Below are 19559 nucleotides of genomic sequence, written 5' to 3' on the forward strand. Positions count from 1 at the left end.
CCTAAGCCCTAAGCCTAAAACCGTATATCATATCAGTGTGCAAAGCAGGAAGATCCAAAGGTTATAAAACCTTGGTTTGAGACTATTCGCGAGGCTATTCTTAAACATGGCATTCATGAAGATGATATCTAGAATTTCGATGAAACTAGCTTCGCGATGGGACTCTATTCGACCTCTAAGGTTATTACTACAGTAGAACGCAGTGAAAGACCTCGTAGGGTTATTTAGGGGAATCGCGAATGGGTCACAATTATTGAATGTATGAGCTCGAAGGGGATATCTATACCCCCGTGGATTATCTTGAAAGCAGGATCTCAACATGCTACTTAGTATTAAGAACATACTCTTTTTAATAAGGGCTATGCTATCGCAAGAAGTCAGAATGGCTAGACTACTAATGAAATTGGCCTCCGCTAGCTAAAAGAGATGTTTGAACCACATTCTAAAAACCATTCGACTAGTGCAAAGCGATTGCTTATTCTTAACGGCTATAGTAGTCATTTAACTACAGATTTTGATGCATTCTATAAAGAGAATGCTATTATCTGTCTTTGTATGCCTCCTCATACCTCTCACCTTTTACAACCACTTAATGTCGGTGTTTTTGGTCCGCTAAAGCGCGCATATAGAAAACTAGTAGAAGAGATGATAGTTGCTAGCAACAATCATATCGATAAGGAGGATTTCTTGTCTCTCTATCCACCTACTCGCGAAAAGGTGTTTACTAGGGAGAATATATGTAGTTGTTTTGCAAGCGCAGGACTAAGCCCACTTGATTAAGACCGGGTTCTTAAAAAGGTCACTTTTCAACTTCGGACACCAACACCACCTCTTGTTGAAGTTGAAGGCTCAATCTCCTCTACTTTTCAAACACCTCAGAATCCTCGCTAACTCGATCATAAGGTCCGCAGTCTACAGAGAAGCCTTCGCAAACGAATGCTTTCTAGTAGTCCAGTATCTCATATTCAACATCTTGAAAAAGCCGCGCAGATGGCAATGAATATGAACCTTCTTCTTCAACAAGAAATTAAGGTTCTACGGGGTGAGAATAAGCGGAAAATGCAAAAGAGGGCAAGGAGGCGTGCTAATCTTGGTGATGATCTTGTTTTATTTGTACAGGAAGGTCAGGATCGAGTTCAACAGCTTGATACGCAGCTTTATGAGCGGGTTGATGAGCCTACACCTAGGCCAAGCCAGCGAGCTCCACGACGCTGCAGTGGCTGCGCAACTATTGGACATACTATAAGAAGTTGTCCTAATAAATAACTATTTAGTTCATGTTTTAGATATTCCAATTTAATCATCTTTTGTGGTTGAAATGCTTCAAAATTGTATACCTGTGGAGAAAATGGACGGCTCGGTTGTGTGGACGGCTCGTATGTGGATTACGTTAACAAAAACGGGGGTGTCCCTATCAATTCCCGTTTAACGTTGAAAGGTTATGTAATCCCACATCCGTTGAGCCACAAAAAATGCGAGAGAGCACATACAGTGGCACCGCAAAAGTTTCCGACTACCCCTTTCACCGCCTGATGTACACCGCCTTTACCGGAAACCGTGAGCCATGATATAGATAAATCAAAAACCTAGAATTTATTTATTTTACATTCAATCCTCTCAGGTATTACGTATAATTGGGGATCAGCAATTGTTTTGACTATAATTTGGGGATACTGGTGGAAATCTGGAATTTTTGATGGCAGGCAGAATGTTATGTAAGCAAGGGGTGGTCGGAAACTTTTGCGGTGCCACTGTACCATCTTGAGAATACGCAGGAAGTAGTGTATATATAGTCTACAACGTGCAACGAAAATATTTGAAACTAGGACAGATTTGGTTCTAATTAATAGAATGGCTTATAGGACGCTATAGGACTATAATGTTTCAATGATAATGTGGTAGCCTTGCTTTGTACAAAGTTATTATATAAAGAAGATTTAATCGTATAAATTTGGGAATTAGTAGATTAAGATCTAGTAGTCCTATCGCGATGTGCTGTTAGGGATCAGACCAAATTGTGTCAATTGATGGTATGTCCTATGCACAAGAAGGATTCATTAAAGAAAGGAAGAAAGAAAAGGGGAAGAAAGGGGAAACAAGATGCGTGGGTAAACATGGCAGAACGAAAAGGCGGTCAACAGTCACGAAGCTTCAGCTGAGTATAACAATATCAGGACTTCGTACGAAGGTCCTATAACAATTTCTCTCTATATACAGATACGCGACGCGTCTGGTCAAATCTGCACAAAATATGCATTCACGAGTCTCTTTAATATTTGCACTGTTTGATACCCATTTGGGTACCCAATTACCCGTATGGGTAACCCATGACCACCCATTACCCACCGTGGGTACGAGAAGCCTACCCAAAACCGACCCACACCGGGTTGGGTAGTGGGTAGGTGTGGGTAGCCTAATAGTGGCTTTCTCTCACCCGTTAGCGGGTGATTTCCAGGCGGCCCGAGAAATATTGGGGCCAACCTTGAACAGGGCCATAGTTGGCACGTCCTGGCATTAAATTGGCCACTGCGTAACTGCATGATCGGCAGCCCAAAGTTTACGGGGGCCATAGATGATCGGTAGCTCGAAATTTACAAGGCCCAAAAGCTAGCGGCGCTACAGGTGTCAGCCCGGGTGTAACCCTACATCCTTCGGAGGCAAAAGAGAGCACCGGGCGCCCAGAGTCCATGCCACATAGACTTGGTCACACTAAGTCGAGACCCAAAAAAAAGCCTTCTTGGCAGCTGATAGTAGCTTCGCATCTACGATGAGCCTAGGCCGTGTAAATTTACCCCCCCCCCCCCCCCCCCCCAAAACCTAGGGTAACTAGATAACATTGCATATTAACGTATGTTATCCATAATGATACTATTAGAAACTTTTGGCAAATGGCCCCTAAGACGTCGAGTTTAGAATTGTTTGATTGGCGGTAAAACAGTACACCAATCCGGCCTAGTGGTAATGATGGAATATGAGGATGCCGTTCCACAGCCAATCAGAACGCTCCACGCAGTGTTCGCTCAGGGGCGAAAAATCAGGTACAAAAGGCACCCTAGCATGTAAAGAAATGAACAATCATACACAACATTATTATTGAATTTATCCTCATTCCATTTATATACATTTTCATTTCGTTCTGCTAGTGGTATTGATATTATTCCCCGCAACGGATTACCCGTTTATCCTCCACGTAATCCAACAGGTAAAGGTGTTATAAGAATAATTGATTAGCAAAGACTATGTGTATTGTGTTCTGTGTTCGTCTGGATCTATATGACAAAAAGTGACTTTCTTATATACTCCTAGTGAGCGCTCAGCTCCCTGCTTTGTCCACCTTCTGCCGAATACACACGTCGCATACACAGCGCACATCGTACAGTTGACAATAACGTTGACAATCGCAACTTTACAGCAGATATGACTCTCCTAGACCAGAAGAAACCAGACGCCTGGTCGTACACTCAAAGTCACCAATTCGCCTACCAACGTACCACAACTGCAATCAAACCTACCATGCCGGCGGCGCCTGCTCCAGCTCTCATGAACCAGGTGATCAACAGTACCTATATTAGCGAGGCCACTCGGCAAGTTACACGTCTCTCTGAAGCAATTGGACAAGATGAGGTCACGCGAGAGAAACTGCTACACGCCTTGAAGTTTTCCGGGGGGGGTGGTGCCAAAATGCCATACCGCAGAAGCTAGACAGGTCGGCCTGGGTTTCCGACGTGAGCAATGATCACTCGCCTTTTGAGTACTCATTGGCTCTGTCCCAACAAACTGGAGCATCCGAGCTACGGTTCCTAATCGAGGCTCAGCCCGAAGAAAACAGCTTAGCCGCCCTCCAAGAAAGCACCTCGCGCTTGACCGACTGCATAGCGACAGAGTACTGCCCCGCAAAAGTCTCCCTGGACCGCTTGAACCTCGTTCGAGATTTGTTTCTCCCCTCAGATGCTGAGGGTATGCTGGCCTCATGGCACAGCTTCGCTACCTCAGAGACACTAGAAAAGTGGAAGATTTACCTGAATCCACTAGCCACCGGGAGGCAAAACGCTTTCAACGTGACCCGAGAGGCTCTGGAGCGCTTAGGGCTGGACAGCTCGTGGAAATTACTAGAGAGCATCATGACTGGTGGCGACTATCCTATCTACTTCTCGCTTGGTTTGTCGCCGGACCCAGAAGACGCCGAAGTCAAGGTATACGTTGCACACTGTGGCGCGTCTGCAACGCAAATCGCGCAAAAGCATGTCAAAATGGATCCCAATTCCAGCGTCCAAGCAATCGAACTGTTCTACTCAGTTATGGCTGGTGGCTCGCTTGGGCCGTACCGTGAAAAACCCGGGTTATCCTGTTTCCATTTCAAGAACAAAGATCCGTCTCGGCCGGCGGCCCGTACAGTCCTCTACCCAATCGACAGCTATGCAGCAAATGATGCCGAAGCACAGGAGCGCATTGAGACGTACATGGATGCCATTTCTGCGCCTCAGCTCTACCGAGAGAGGTATAGAAACGCCATCAGCTCCGTGCAGCGCCGGCCGTTGGAGGCTGGTCGTGGCATCCATAGCTGGGTGAGTATGAAGGAGAAGCTAGATGGTAAGCTGTCCAACACATTTTATCTCTCAGCCGAACTGTACGGGTGTCTTGTTGATGACGGCCTCTCGAATGGTGGCCGCTGAAACGCATTTTCAGGCTTAGACTTGGGTCAGGGTACTCGCCCCCTAGTAGTAGTCAAGCTCTCACCAGCGAGAGGTTGACGAAACTTACGAAGTAGCCGGGATGACAGAGGGACATATGCACTATCTCATTTGTCTTTTCTTCTTTTTTGGAAGCTTATTTTAAGAGCACGGTATGCAAGCCGTTAGTAAATGGCGTTAAATGTATTTTATTAGCGAGCGAGCCATATCAACGAACGGGCTACCTTACCACAACCCGTACGCAATCTTCAATTGAACCAGCACAAAATCAACTAAATTTAGGAATCAAGTCCCCTAGTGTTAGTAGGGGATATAGGTATAGAACCTCTAGATACCCCCGCACTCGAGCTGGAATTAAGCCAGGCCACCGTAGCGTTTCAACAAATCAAAATGAGATAAGTTATGCCTAAAAGGAATAAGTACACTTCAGCCAGTCGACATTGGAATATGGTATCAACACAGTGGAGGATTATTAACATACAACTCCTGTCATAATTGCATTTAATTGTACTATAGCAGAGTACTCAGATAGTTTCATTAGACAGGTGTCGCATTAGCGCTCAACTACTATTTATACGTCATCTATAAATAATTCCACCTGTAACCCATAAATCTTGCCTCCCAACTCTTATAAAGATCCTGTAAAGATATACACAAACTCATTTCCCAGCAAGCACTACCAATTGGCCGGCTACTCCACTTAATGTGTCCACAATGGATTCAAGCTGACTTTGCTCAGAATATGTGAATCCAGGGTCTTCGAAAGTTCCAAGCACCATCGCAACAAGCTCTTTTACTTCAGTCAGCCGACTTAAGTCTTTCTGTAGCATGTCCACCGCCATTTCATAATTTGATAAGCGGATTGCAGTGCCTATTTTTGTTTCTAGCACCCCAAGGCCGACCATTTGCGCACGAATGGTACTCAGGTCAAGCTTCATGTCCAACTTCGCGATACTATCGAGCAGGGCATCCAGAAGCATCGCCAATCCCGGCACATGCTCATCCTGAAGCCTATTCTTTGCATCAAGCAGGTGGCGTGCCTTCTTAGGTGTGAGAACTTCTGGTTCGTCCAGCATGGTAAGTTTCCCATTCAATAACTGGAAATTTCTCCGATACACGTTTTCCATTTCGGCTGCCTTTTGACCAATGTCAACGGCGGCCGTATAAACCTCTTCTGCCTGTGAAAAAGCGAATTTCGGTTTTTCCAGGGTCCCTATCCGATAGGCTTCCAGTTTATTGCGGGTCGAAGGGTTCGTCAAATGACCGACTGCCTCCAAGCTGTCGGTAATGTCTTGGCCACTGCACAACGCGATCACAATATCCCCTCCTGGATGCTTCTGCATAAATGTGCTTGCATCGTATACACTCCCCTTGGCCGAAAACCAATAACCAGTTTCGTCTGAGTTATTTTTTATGAGCTGGGACATGAAGAGTTTCTTTGAGCTAGGTTCGGTGTCCGGATTGTGTTCATATGCGTCGAGAAAACTGCGTTCTAGACGTGCCTTATCCAATTCTTGATCGACCTCTTGCCAAGGCTCGGTCCTGCGCTTGCGACCAAGACCATTAATGGTTGTACTTCGACCAATCCTGAACGAGACAGCAAGGAAGCCGAACACCTTTCGCCGGTGGAGTCCTAGTAAACCGTCGTTGCCGTGGTATGAGGATGTAAAAGTTTTCCAGAGGTCCATTAATTCTCTATCCTTTGAGGTAGTAACGTATTCCGTGACCGACACTTTCGTGATGGCCTCGAGAAACTGGCGCCAATGGATAGGATACGTAGCTCGAACAATTTGCGCTTCTTTACCGATACCCGTGTTATATTCAGACCGTCCGGTGAATTCATCCATCATGTGAAAGAAGGGATGCGCTGTACCTGCCGCTCCAACCGCACCTTTCACCCAAGGGATTCCCAAATTCGCTACGGTGAGCGTCCATAAGATGGGATCAATATGAGACTTGTGAGCTCGGTTCGCATGGAGCTTATTTAGGATCTTGGTGACCTGTTTTAAGAGTGTATGGAGAATTCGTATTGCGTCTTTGAGCGAGGAGGAATCTTGAGCTAAGACGGATCTTTGGGCCTCTATGATTTGATGGACAATTGGTGTCGTTTTGGCGTTTATTTCAATCATTATTCCAATGAACGTGCGCTCTTCTTTGGTGCCAACGGTTGGAACGAGCAACTCCAAGTTTTCGAGCGCCACGCCACTGTGTGACAAGCTGGTTGATGTGAAATTGGCTACCACCCCGTCAACGTAGGTGAGAGCTGGGGCTGGCCGCCCAAGGCGTTTGCACACTACGGTCCACGGGATCTCAAGCGACGGCGGCAGTATATCGCTATGACGGTCGTATTTCAGTGTGAGAGGCTCGCTTCCTTCCATGCGAACAAACACATGAGCTGCCATTCCTAGGATGCTGGCGGCCCGTTGGAGGTAAATGTCGGGCAAGGCTTCGGCGGATGAGTCAAGCAGTGGCATCTTGGTGACAGTCTTTCGGACAGTCTGGGTCTGGACCAGGCGAGGTAGGTCGGCCGCAAGTTGGTCCCATACTGCATGGGAAGGCGGAAGTGCCTTTATTGTTTGGAGAGGCGAAAATGCTGCCTCTTTAGACAGGAAGCCGGCATTTTCGTGACCATTGCGCCGATTTGTCTGCTCTGCCTCCTCAATTATTGTCTCGCAGGGTGGTGAGATAGAGTGTCTCTATAGAATGTGAGCGCACGAATCTTCAGGATAGATTATTGCAACAAGCTACACACGTACCTTCGCTGTCGCTAATCGTAGGGAAACGACGAGGAAAATAATCCCAAGAGCCAAGTTAACGCTGTAAGACGACAAGGAATCATCTTGAAAGTCCTTGACTATTGTACTAAAGTTGCCGTATATTATACTGGGTAATGCGCCAACGGGAAACATTGTCCACGAGTTGTGCGATATGTTGGGAATCTCATCAAGTTCACAATTAATCGTCTCGACATGCACGATTCATGCTTTGACCAAGGCGAAACCAGGCACATTCTTGGGCACCAAAAGTAGTACGCAGTATTTATATTTATTACTAGTGCTAATATAGTGTTACAAACATCAGCTGAATAACTATAAATTACGTCGAATCTATTTTCAGATCACAATCCTCTTAGTTCGCCCCCACCCTTTAGCCTAAGATGTCCAGTAAGTACACCGTTATGTAATTCGGTAGACAGACAGAGAGATGTAGGTATTAACTAACTAAGAGTAATTATAGGAGAATTCATCCTCATAGGGAGCGTCGAGCCTGGAAAACCAGGCGAAAGAAATCACGTGCGCGGTCAGGGCCGTTGACCGGCTGCACTAAGTATCTTGATAAGCAGTTTTATGTACGCGAGCCCCCTTCTTTCTGTTCTCTTTCTCTTACTATTATCTTTACTTTTATGCACTCTAAATACTACACGGAACTGGTGTCTCACACACCATAGATGAACCGCGGCCCGAAGTTTACAGGGGCCATAGATGGAGTGCGGCCCGAAGTTTACGGGGGCCATAGATGGAGTGCGGCCCGAAGTTTACGGGGGCCATAGATGAACTGCGGCCCGAAGTTTACAGGGGCCATTGAAGAATTAATTGCAGCTCGAAATTTACACACTCAATATTTGAAAAATACCACCAAAAACAAATTTATAGCTACCTGCAAAATACCTACCAGATACCTATAGAGACTTGTATAGAAGATAGTAAATTCTAAGAAACTTAAATAAATGGAGAAGACTCCACTAAAAGCGGAAGGGAATTTAAATGCTAACTTCGAAACACCCCCACCCCTCGCCCCAACTTCCTAAAAAGGGAATTAGTGGGTAATGTAGGAGCGACCTTGGCCCCCATGCCCAAGGTGAGTTATTCTCTGAGTGCGTCTACACCCCACCCCCACCATCACCACCGCCATCTAGAGTGGTCTGACTATGTACACCATGGAGAAGACTCTCTATCCTTGAGTGTTCCAGATGAAAATGCGCTCAACTAGATTAGAAATTAGCATGTAGACATCGACTTCCTAGATATATGGCTGATGGTTAACCCGGAGATATCGTCGGTGGGCGATGTACGACTCATTGCGACCGGAGATGCGACCGGAGAAGCAACCGAGTTCCGCTGACGTCTAATCTCGAACTATGTCATGGACATGAGTGTTGAACCCATCACCCACTCCTAAGGGCCCCCTTTCCCCTTTGAGCTTGAAGATCGTCCCACGCGGTACAAATACGTCCACATTGACCCGAACTTTCTCTTCGCGTTTCAGAAACAGTTTCACTGGGACTTTTAGAAACAGAACAATGTCGACGATTGTTCAGAACCCTAAGACGAAGTCTTTGGAGACTAGACTGTTCATCAATGGAAAAGTATGTCTACAATCTACTCTACTTAGCTTTAACCAACCACGGACTCATTTTCATCAAGTTCGTTGACGCATCTGATGGGGGTAAATTCGACTTGATTTCCCCTAGTACCGGCGAGAAATTTGTTGAGGGTAATCTAGCACAAAGAGCGCTGCAATTGCGTACCCACAGTCTAACGTTGTCGTCCAGTCTCCGAAGCAACCGAACAAGACACCAATGCGGCCGTTGCTGCCGCTAAAGCTGCGTTCCCGGCTTGGTCTGCTCTAAGCCCACAGCAGAGGGGAGTTTACTTCAAGAAGCTAGCTGCCCTCATCAGGGAATCTCACGATGAACTCGCCGAGCTCGAAGCATTATCAATGGGCCGTCCTGTCTCAGCTTACTTTGAATCCTTTGTGGCGGCCCAGACCCTGGACCATTTTTCCGAGGCGGGGTATCAGGCTATGGGTACATCGAGTTTGAATAGTAATGGATATGTTAATATGACGATGAGACAGCCTTATGGGGTTGTTGGAGCTATTATTCCTTGGAATGTGCCCGTTGGGTTCTTGATCAACAAGTCTGCTCCGGCTTTGATAGCAGGGAACACAATCGTTGTGAAGAGCAGTGAGAAGGCTCCATTGACTGTGGGTTACGGTATTCCGAAGCAAAACGAAACTATTTTCATCGTACTAACCATGAACCCAGTCTGCAAAAGTGGCTACACTGATCGAGAAGGTCGGCTTCCCACCTGGAGTCTTCAACATCATCTCAGGCCATGGTCCTGTCTCTGGAAGCGTACTATCTCACCATATGGACGTTCGTGTCTTGAGCTTCACAGGTTCAAGCAGAACCGGACGCCTAATTCAAGAGGCAGCCGCCAAGTCTAATCTGAAGAATATCCTCCTCGAATTAGGCGGCAAATCGCCCGCCATTATCTTCCCAGACTGCAATATCGACAAGGCCGTTAGGCAGACTAAATTCTCCATCCAGTTCAATAGCGGCCAAACTTGCATGGGGAACTCCAGAATCTATGTGCATGAAGCGATTGCGGATACCTTTCTTGAAAAATTCCACAAGGCCTTTGTTGTTGAGAGTGGCGACCCATTGTTACCGGGCACAAATCATGGTCCGCAGGCAGACGTGCTTCAGTACAACCAGGTCCAGAAGTATATCGAGGAAGGGAAGAAGGTGGCTAAGATGACGCTTGGAGAGGTTCCAATAGGACACAAGAATGGATTCTTTGTCCAACCAACTGTGTTCGTTAATACGCCAGAGGACGCTAAGATCATGAAAGAGGAGATTTTCGGGCCAGTTGTCTGCATCAATACGTTCTCCAGCGAGGATGAGGTTATCGCCAAGGCGAACGATACCGAGTATGGTCTTTATGCTGCAGTCTACACCAAGGACATCTCCCGGGCCCTTAGAATGGCTAAGAAGCTGGAGGCCGGTAGTGTTGGTGTCAACTGCACAAGCCCAACTAATTTCCCGGATATGCCTTTTGGTGGATACAAGGCAAGTGGAATCGGACGCGAGGGATGGAATGAATGCCTGGACCATTTCCTGGAGACAAAGGCTGTCATGATTGAAGTGGATGATGAATAGGCAAGGTAGATAGAAAAATAAATGTGATTATGATGTATTGAATAAGGCGTTTTAGGGCTCTATGCACTCGATTAGCTCCCTAGTCGACTACCTAGGGGGGTAGTCGTCCGAAGTTGAATATCGAGCTTTGAAATGACCCGTTCTGGCTCATATCGTACTAGACTAGCTACGGCGAAAGCATTTTGGATAGTCGCTGGTTTAAAGCTGCGTGGGCCTATAGGAAAACATTAAGGAAATCAAGCTTATCGATATGATTGACTCCTGCTCGCATTTTGTACCGACGAGAATACTACGATTTGAGCTCGTCGTGGCGCTTAGTATAGTTATAAACCTAATTCATTCTAAATGTCTGACTACTATGCTCTAGTAACAGAATACATATTAGCCATATCCCTTACTATACTAGGTCGGGGAGCTAATCCACGCGTTTCTATAGAAAGTATCCACTATAGGAGCGATTGCTCTTTAGTTATAGTCAATTTATGATTATTAGCGCGGGTCTTAGGCCGAAAGGGTTAGCCATTGCATCGATGTTAGAGCGTTGCGCGAGGTACTTCAAATCAGCGCGTAGCTTCGCAAATCGTTAGAATTTCTTTGTTCTGATAGAATTGTATCGCGAGCTAGATCCTACTCTCTTGCTCAATAAAATTTCTTGAATTTTGTCTGCGATTTGGGGGCATGATTAGTGGTTAAAATGCTGAAGTTGACGCGTTGGGGCGCAATCGCGTTTCCTGACCCGCTCGCTTGTGAATTACGTTACCGTAAGAGTACACCAGGCCCGCTCAAATTTGAAGTATTGGCCCCCAATGTTTCTCAAAGATCTGCATTGCTGCTTATAATATACACGCGTCATTTTGAGCCGGGGAAAGAAAAATCACCCAAAAGGGAAATGAATAAGATAAAATAAAAAAAAAAACGAAAAAGGAAAATCGTAGAAAAAAAAGCCCCCACTTCCAGAACTGAGCCCTTGCAAGGTTACATGAGAGCAACATTAAATACCACGCCCCGTAGCCGACATTGAGGAATCAAACTTTTTCTTCGTTCAATTCAGGCGTTCTTCTTTTCTCCCGTAAACATTTTCGCTTTCTTGTCCCCTATCCCAAGAAGCTTTTATTGGAATCTCCTGTTAAGCAACAATCTGACTTCGTCGTTAAAACAATAGATGCAATGAAAAGTATGAACCCCATTGCAATTATTATACAACCATCCGCCCTGAAACCGACACCATTTGCGGGGTTGGCGAGTGGTCTATGTGCACTTTCTGCTCTTGTTATTGCGCTCAGGGTTTGGACAAATTACAATCATAACAAGCTCTACGTTGACGATCGTAAGTTGTACTTTTGTGGTTTCAACTGGAACGGGTTTTGCTAACCAAAGCTATCTTGGCAGACTTGAGTGTGATCTCACTTCTCTTTCTTATATTGAATTCTGTCGCGTTCTGCTTGCTGGTCGACGGTACGAATCTCACCAATCTGTGATACGAGCCCTACGCAGGCACTAACCCATTACGAAAAAGTGTTCAACTCGAATCCCAATGATGTAACGATCCAGCAATTTACAAAGGTATGGTTGTGAATTCACGTTGTTGCTTTCCGAGGCTGTTTACTAACTTTTTCTTGTAGCTTGCTGCGGTTGGAATAGCCTCAGCCAATTGCGCAATTTATAGCGCGAAGTTACCTCTGCTCTTTTTGCTCATGCGGACCTTTGGTATCAAGAAATGGTTACGCTGGGCGTGTATATTTCTCATGATCTTCGGTACTTTGGGCGGTTTGATCACCCTACTATATGCTAGCATCGAATGCAGCCCGGATCTTCACGCTAACACGACGCCATTCCTATTCTCCTGTGTCAACGCTATCACCGATGCAACGATTGCGCGTGGTTCAATATCTCTAGCCATTGATGTTGTAGTCTTCGTTCTCCCGATTCCCGTCATCGTGAATCTTAATATGCCCCTTCGTCGGAAAATTGGATTAGGATTTGCCTTTGCCACAGGCCTTCTGTGAGCCTAGTACTTGCCTTCTGGTTGATTTACGTGCGCGAATATGCTGACCATTATTCTTGACAGTGCCATTACCGTTAGTGCATTGTGTTTATATTTTCAGGATGCGATGTCTCAGGGATCCTCTACTAACTTTACCAATGCCGAGCTTGTCACGTACGTTGATCCATGCCAGTTACCTGCTTCAAGTCCCTAACTGACAGCCACATTCAGCATTATTGAAGCTGCTGTTGTCCTGATGGTCAGCTGTACGCCCGCTATTCACCTATGCTGGACTAAATATGCCGGTTTCGGGCGCAAGAGTCTCGGACTGAGCTCGGTATCCTCAGAGAACAAGTCCGAGCCTTGGGGATCAAAAAGGGGAAGAAGTATGACCTCGGATATGAATCGTATCAAGATCGGTGCAAATCAATACTTTGAACTAGAGGAAAGCACGGAATCGGGGATGCGGCCGTACGAAGCGAGGGCGTACGGTGCTGAACAAGACGTGTGAATTGTGTAATCAATCAATCATGAGTACTACGTTCAGTTCTTTTTATATATTGAACAAAAACCATAAAAGGACGCGGTTTCAATATAGCAAGAACACAATACTTTGATTTAACGGTTCTTCGAGATCTTCGATTCTTCATAATTCTCTTCGCTGTGTTGATAATGCCATCAGTGGTGGTTCCCCTGGGCCAGAGCAAAGTCTCCCAAGCGCAAAGGCAAGAATCAGATGGATCGATGAAACTGCAACAATCCTGTAAAACATGCATTTGTCCCAACCAAGGGCACAGTCATGATCTGGCGCTCTAACCTGGACTAAGTGCACTGCGTTAGCGGCTTTGGGTTTACATTGAAGATGTCAATTTGACCTTTGCGCTAATCTCACATTAAACAAATGCACAACCACATAATTCTGAACTCAGAAAGCTCAAAGCAATATAAAGTGTCATATGTTGTCAATATTAAGCCTTTTTGTTGATCCATAATGCCTTAAAGGAAGGAGGGCTCTCTCCACTTATCTACTCCCACGCATTCTCCCCTAGAATCGCTACGCGCACGACGCGTGGGTCGGCCGGCGCGCCCTAATTAACTTTATTGATGATCATTCATCGAGTTTGTTTACGATGGACCCAATTGACGCGCGACCTATTGATACCTCAACCACCCTATTGTCTTCCTTCTTTTTCTTCTTCTTCTCCTCCTCACTAGTCTCCTACTCTTAGCTATGTGAACGGCGTCGTCCCTAACACCGCCCTTTCTCGCTTGGCGTGTCAACCCCAACAGAAGTCGCAAGTCGCGATGGAGCATTTTCGCTATCTGCTAGAATATCAGGTGTTAGTATGCAAGCCCTGCGGTCATGCCGTCCCACCTGCCCACCTTAGTACGCGTCTTAAAGGTCACCGCAAAGAATGGCCGAGCCTTAACTCAGCTACGGCAGTCTCTCGGCTGGAGAAACAACTCGAGGAATTCTCTTTGGCCGAACCCTCTCAGCAGCAGATCCAGGTTCCATCCCCTTCCTCCTTGGCCTTGCCCGGCCTACCAGTAGAGCAGGGTCTCGGATGCACGCAATGTCCATTTGTGACTCGCTCTGAGGGTTGGATGGAAAAACATGTCCGGACCCATCAGCTCACCCCACGACGGCAAGGTCGACCCCAGAAGACTACCGCCACTATTGCATTAGCGCAGCCGAGGGCGGGTTCAGATCTCTGGGAAAAGGTCTACTCCGAGTGCTTCTTCCTCTCAGGCCCCCAAAGTCGATTCTTTCGGGTCGCTCCGCCTCTTGAACCTACCACGGTAGACCCGGTTGATCCTATTCGCGCCCAGATCTACGAGCAGATCTAGCAATGTGAGCAGAAGTGAGAGCAGTAGAGTCAGATCATCACTACGGATCGTGACTATAGTGAGGCTAGCCCTTGGTTAGACAAGACTTGGTGGCGTGACTATACCAAGGGCTATACCTTCACAGAACTAGTCGCGCTCGAATACATGCCCAATCCAGTGCAAGAGCCTATACTGCAGCTATGGACGGAGAGCCTAGACGCCGTTGTGGACTAGGCCATCCGGTCGGTGGCCGACCACCGTGTGAATGCATTTGACCACGCCCGTATCAACAGCTTCGTTGATGATGCCTGCCGACGACCTAGCCATCGGCCGATCTTCTATCATCTCCAGCCCTCCACCAACACGCGGTATCGGCGGATCTAGAAGCGCGTTCTCTGCTTCGTGTATCGCACGGCCAGCCGAATCAGTCAATACGCATCGTCTCGCCGCCCTGTTTATGCCAGTCAGTTCTAGCTAGTTGTTTCGTCGTCATCCTCAGGCTCGCAGTAGCAGAACTGTCCGGGGAGACCTAAAGCCCTCATAGCTATGAAGCTGCATCTGATTCTAGAATTGTCCTTGAGACTTTCCATCTTCCTTATCAAGCCTAGTCGTTACTTCACTTCTGCTTACGCTTTCTTCTATACGATTCGGTACGCCTTATATGGTTTGCCCTGCCATTGGAATTGAGCAAGTTGCCACGAACTACAGGTGGGTATTCATGATGCAACGGTAGCTTTATGATTTACTCAAGGCTAAAATTCCATCAAGGTGCTCTCATCAACTTAACCCCTTCTGATGAAGTTGGCACCTCTTATACAGCCACACATGAGCGTCTCGTCCTTTTGACGCAGATCAAGGAGAAATTGGCGATAATGTCGAAGAGTTTGATTGGGACTTCGGCCCGGTTAACATGGGTCATACTGTAAATCACATTTCCACGCGGAGCTTCATTAATATATGTTATTGCCTTGACGGTACAATCGACAAGAATGACTATGACCTCACAGCGACTCCATGCTACGTTGGCATCCAAGCTGGGGAGCTCCATGGAAACCTGAAAGATGGATTATATCTCAAAAGGGAATCCAACGGTTTTACCTTAAGAACGGATGAGCTGTGGACTCATATCAATGTTAAGATCACGTTCAACGGGAGCTTTAGCGGAGTCTACAGACCATTTTCCGTCTAGTTCAGCGTCAATAGGCAACCTGAGAATTGCAATGATATTACCGAAGTTGTTCAGTTCCTTATAGTTAATTTATGCCTAAACCGCCTGGTCCGAAGAAACCAGTCGACCAGCGGTGACCATCGGCGGCGACTTATATCTCAACATAATTGTTATAGGTTGGACCTGTTGTGAGGTTATTCAGGATTTATATCGCATGACGTCAGGTGCTACTTACGTGTATTTACCCCGCTCTGGTTTTATAAGTTCAAACGAACCATGGTTTCGGACTGAATCTGGCAAGAATCAGTGTGTCTTTGTGCCCACTGAATCACCTTCATCTTCTAAGTTCAATTACGACCGACTAGTACTAGTCATCTAAGTACATGCAAGAAAAGAAAAAAATCCCTAGGAATTACATACCCTCAGCGCTCTGTATACTTGGTCATTGGGCCATACGTCAAAGTAAATCGCCGAAGACCAGGGCCGACAAAATACATGAGCAAAGTGAACGACAGGATAATATAAGCAACGCCAACTAGCTCTCCGAAGGCATTCTTTAACCCTTGGCTTTCGAACCATTTGGAAATGTAAGTGGAGATGAGGCAGACGATAACGTTTCGAAGAACGAATACGATCACGATGGTTTCCCCAGCGACCTGTTTTGAATCAATGCTATATTAGTCATGCCATTACTTGATCGTACTATAAGGAAGATTCCACTCACCGGGCGATAGGCATCTACCACGTAGGTTACGGCGATATTCGCAGCAGCCGTCGCACCGAATCCTTGCATGCCATATCCGATGGCGGCACCAGCCCAAGGTTTCCCTGTCGCAATCACTAGTCCAAAGGTCAACAAACCCATCGGTCCGATTACAGCCGGTATCATCATCGCCGGAAGTCTATACTCCGGCTCTACATGCTCGCCATGGCGCTTGGTAGCGCGAGTGGCGATCCAGTCAATGAGCCAACCACCAAAGAAGAAGCTGAGCAGAGAACCCGTGAAGCCAGAGAGGGACAGCAGTCCAACGCTATGCAGTGGCCAGGAGTAGGGAGGAGCCGTAAAGGTTTGGGAAGCTGTGAGCTGGATCGCAATATTGCTTGTATCCATAGTCAGCAACAGCGTGTAATTCATCTCTTGTAATTCATATCCAAAACTCACCACCCGATAAACAGTCCCACAGTCAGTCCGCTGAACCAGATAGGAGGATAAGCTATGAGCTGTACGGTCTCGAGCACCCATTTGAAGAAGGACGCGTCCCGGTCGATGCCTGTGGTTAGGGACATTGAAGCAGCCCAGCTTTTCTTTGGCGCATACGTCTCAGCGGATCGATCGAGTTCTCGTACACCGTTAGGAACAATATAAGCCGTTTCTTTGACAAGTAGAACTGCGAGAATGAAGGTCGCACCCGAAACGATGGCCATTATACCGCACATCCAGGCCCAGCCCAAGTACTGGGTGATGTAGGCGTTAATGAAGGGCCCGAGAAAGGCGCCTGACGATATAGCAATATTGAAAATCATCAAGGTACGGCCCCGCTCGTGAAAAAAAAAAAGGTCCGCCGCTACGCTAGACACAGGGGCGTCTGAAGCAGCGGTCAAGAAACCACCGACTAGTCGCGATGCCAGGAGATTACCGTACGATTTGGAAAAGTAGCTCCAGATGTTAGTGGTGCACAGGAAGAGGATTGACAGAAGGTACACGGGACGTTTGCCAATTTTTCTGGACATGGGCATCTGCAGCAAGATGGTTAACGCAGGTGGTGAATGTGTAGATGCGAGAGGAATCTCACCCAAAACGCAGCACCAAAACCCATCGCAAGTACCTGCAGCGATGCTAATAGCACATTAGTGCCAAAAAAGAGAGACCGCGGGTAATGATTGGAATTGTAGAAGGCTTACTCAAGTAGCTTGCTTCTGTCGGTGTCTTGCCAAATTCCTCAACGATTGACTTGACGGCAACCGTGAACGCAGAAGAGTTCATGAACGCCAGGAAGGTGAACCAGCAGAGGACGAGATATGTCGCATACTTCTCCCATTGCGGCAAATTCTATGTCTGTTAGCACAATTAGGTCGCCTCTTTGCAGTTATTATTTACCAATGGCTCATTTGGGTCATTAGTCGGCTGAGGGCGTAAGACGACACCGGACTTGGACATCCTGCCCATGACAATGTTTTGGTCGGCGAACTCGCCATGAGGGTGCTGAACCTTCTCGGCTTCCTCGGCCATAACGTTGTCGCGAAACCTGTCTTTTGCGAAGGATAGTTAACCCGAGACTAAACGACGATTGTGTAAGAGAAATAAGGTAGGAAGACCAGTTCAACTTTTACCTTTCAAGTCCGATTATCCGTCTAGTCGGGTTCCAGCTAAGCGTGCTGTCTAGTGCTTACGATGCAATGGAGGGGTGCGCATGACTAATACGAAGTAAATACACCTGGGGTATTCAACAAAATCCTGGAGTACGCGCTACCTGTTAATCGGAGCTCCGCACTACCCTAGGGCTCGCGGGGATAACGACAAGGCTTAATTTTCGGTTTTGCACCACTCGGGGAGCGGGGATTAGGTCTAGGAGAAAAATGTGGGGATGGCGGAAGCTCCGCACGGGGAGATAACGAAAATGCCGTTTTTCCGGTTTTGCACTGAGTTGGGAACGGGGATTAGGCTCACGCGAGAAATGGCGGGAAATAGCTGGTGATGAGACGGATGAGACTTTTCCCCGGGAATAATAAATTGGGCAGGCTCATTTATGACCTTCAACAGTCCGAGTGTGTCGCTTGCGAGTTCACGTTCCGCCATGGGGTCCCACAAAGTTCCTATCACCTTTGCAGGTCTGCTGTACGACCGTTTCCAGCCGCTGCAGTCAGGTGAGGTCGTGCCAGAAGGCGTCAATCTTAATTTCCTGGCTCTCCATCACCCACGAGATATCTTTGATCGGATGGCCGGGGGCAAAGAGTTTGATGCGTCCGAACTCAGTCTCAGCGAATATATTTGCCGATACGCGATGGGTCTCCGCGATTTTGTTGCGATACCAGTGTTTCCATCCAGAGCGTTTCGGCATGGGTACATTGCAGTGAACAGTACTATTGTCAAAGAACCGAAGGATTTGAATGGCAAAAAAATTGGGGTCCCGCTTTACACCATGACGGCTGCAGTTTGGATTCGCTCAGTGCTCAAGCAACATGGCGTCGATCTTGACAGCGTACGTTGGGTCCAGGGCTCCTTTATGAGCGCCGAAGGATATGGTAAACCGGCAGCGATGCCCCTGGTAGAGCCTGTGAACATCACACGGAACAATAGCGGCAAGTCGCTGAGCCAGATGTTGGAGGACGGCGATATCGCTGCAACGATCGGGGCGGACCTTCCGCCGTGTTTTCGTACTGCGGAGCATGTTAGAAGGCTATTTCCTGATTTCAAGGACGTGGAGAAGACATACTTTAAGGAGAAAGGTGTCTTCCCTATTATGCATACGGTGGTCGTGAAGCGGGAGCTCGTCGACAAGTATCCTTGGCTACCGTCAAGTCTCTTCAACGCTTTCAATGATGCAAAGGAGGTCGCGAGGGCCCGTATGCGCTTTCTGGATGCTCTAAGATATATGCTGCCGTGGCTGGCTGCCGAAGTCGACGAAATCGACCAGATCTTCGGAGGTGATGCTTGGGTTTACGGTGTCGAGCCGAACCGCAAAACGCTCGAGACTATTGTTGATGCTCTATACGACCAGGCAATGATAAGCAGTAAACCCACCCTGGAGGAGCTCTTTGCTCCTATCCGGGGCCAAAATTGGAAGGTTGGCTGGGGAACGACGTCCCCAAAGCCTTCGCAGTGATGGGCGAGAGAGTTCACGACTGGTGGGCCAGGTGTAATGATTCCGATCCGTCGGAATGCTACAGTCAATTTAATAGAATTATACAATACCGTACGCGTTGCATATTACGGCGTTCCTCAGT

The 19559-nt window shown here is 47.2% G+C and overlaps 6 protein-coding genes across 6 annotated transcripts; 4 read left to right on the forward strand and 2 right to left on the reverse strand.

Moving 5' to 3' along the window:
• Nucleotides 1–3417: 3417 nt before the first annotated feature.
• N7474_002286 (Aromatic prenyltransferase DMATS type) lies at nt 3418–4673 on the forward strand (the record flags this gene model as incomplete). The annotated part of the gene is made up of 2 exons (XM_057193701.1): nt 3418–3656; nt 3707–4673. 2 exons carry the CDS (start codon nt 3418–3420, stop codon nt 4671–4673), a joined length of 1206 nt encoding a protein of 401 aa, XP_057055056.1.
• Nucleotides 4674–5350: 677 nt separating this feature from the next.
• Nucleotides 5351–7600, reverse strand: N7474_002287 (uncharacterized protein; the record flags this gene model as incomplete). The annotated part of the gene is made up of 2 exons (XM_057193702.1): nt 5351–7387; nt 7448–7600. 2 exons carry the CDS (start codon nt 7598–7600, stop codon nt 5351–5353), a joined length of 2190 nt encoding a protein of 729 aa, XP_057055057.1.
• Nucleotides 7601–8991: 1391 nt separating this feature from the next.
• Nucleotides 8992–10635, forward strand: N7474_002288 (aldehyde dehydrogenase family protein; the record flags this gene model as incomplete). Its single annotated transcript, XM_057193703.1, has 4 exons — nt 8992–9057; nt 9116–9185; nt 9244–9677; nt 9739–10635. The coding sequence occupies 4 exons, from the start codon at nt 8992–8994 to the stop codon at nt 10633–10635; spliced, it is 1467 nt and encodes a 488-aa protein (XP_057055058.1).
• Nucleotides 10636–13924: 3289 nt separating this feature from the next.
• Nucleotides 13925–14467, forward strand: N7474_002289 (uncharacterized protein; the record flags this gene model as incomplete). Its single annotated transcript, XM_057193704.1, has 1 exon — nt 13925–14467. One exon carries the CDS (start codon nt 13925–13927, stop codon nt 14465–14467), a length of 543 nt encoding a protein of 180 aa, XP_057055059.1.
• A 1569-nt stretch (nt 14468–16036) lies between these two features.
• Nucleotides 16037–17844, reverse strand: N7474_002290 (uncharacterized protein; the record flags this gene model as incomplete). Its single annotated transcript, XM_057193705.1, has 6 exons — nt 16037–16270; nt 16339–16714; nt 16777–17351; nt 17408–17451; nt 17517–17664; nt 17713–17844. 6 exons carry the CDS (start codon nt 17842–17844, stop codon nt 16037–16039), a joined length of 1509 nt encoding a protein of 502 aa, XP_057055060.1.
• Nucleotides 17845–18409: 565 nt separating this feature from the next.
• N7474_002291 (uncharacterized protein) lies at nt 18410–19438 on the forward strand (the record flags this gene model as incomplete). The annotated part of the gene is made up of 1 exon (XM_057193706.1): nt 18410–19438. The coding sequence occupies one exon, from the start codon at nt 18410–18412 to the stop codon at nt 19436–19438; it is 1029 nt and encodes a 342-aa protein (XP_057055061.1).
• Between the last annotated feature and the right edge of the window lie 121 nt (nt 19439–19559).

This window comes from Penicillium riverlandense (genome assembly GCF_028828495.1).
Source record: "Penicillium riverlandense strain IBT 135883 chromosome Unknown utg000002l_segment0_segment0, whole genome shotgun sequence".
NCBI classification, from domain to species: domain Eukaryota; kingdom Fungi; phylum Ascomycota; class Eurotiomycetes; order Eurotiales; family Aspergillaceae; genus Penicillium; species Penicillium riverlandense.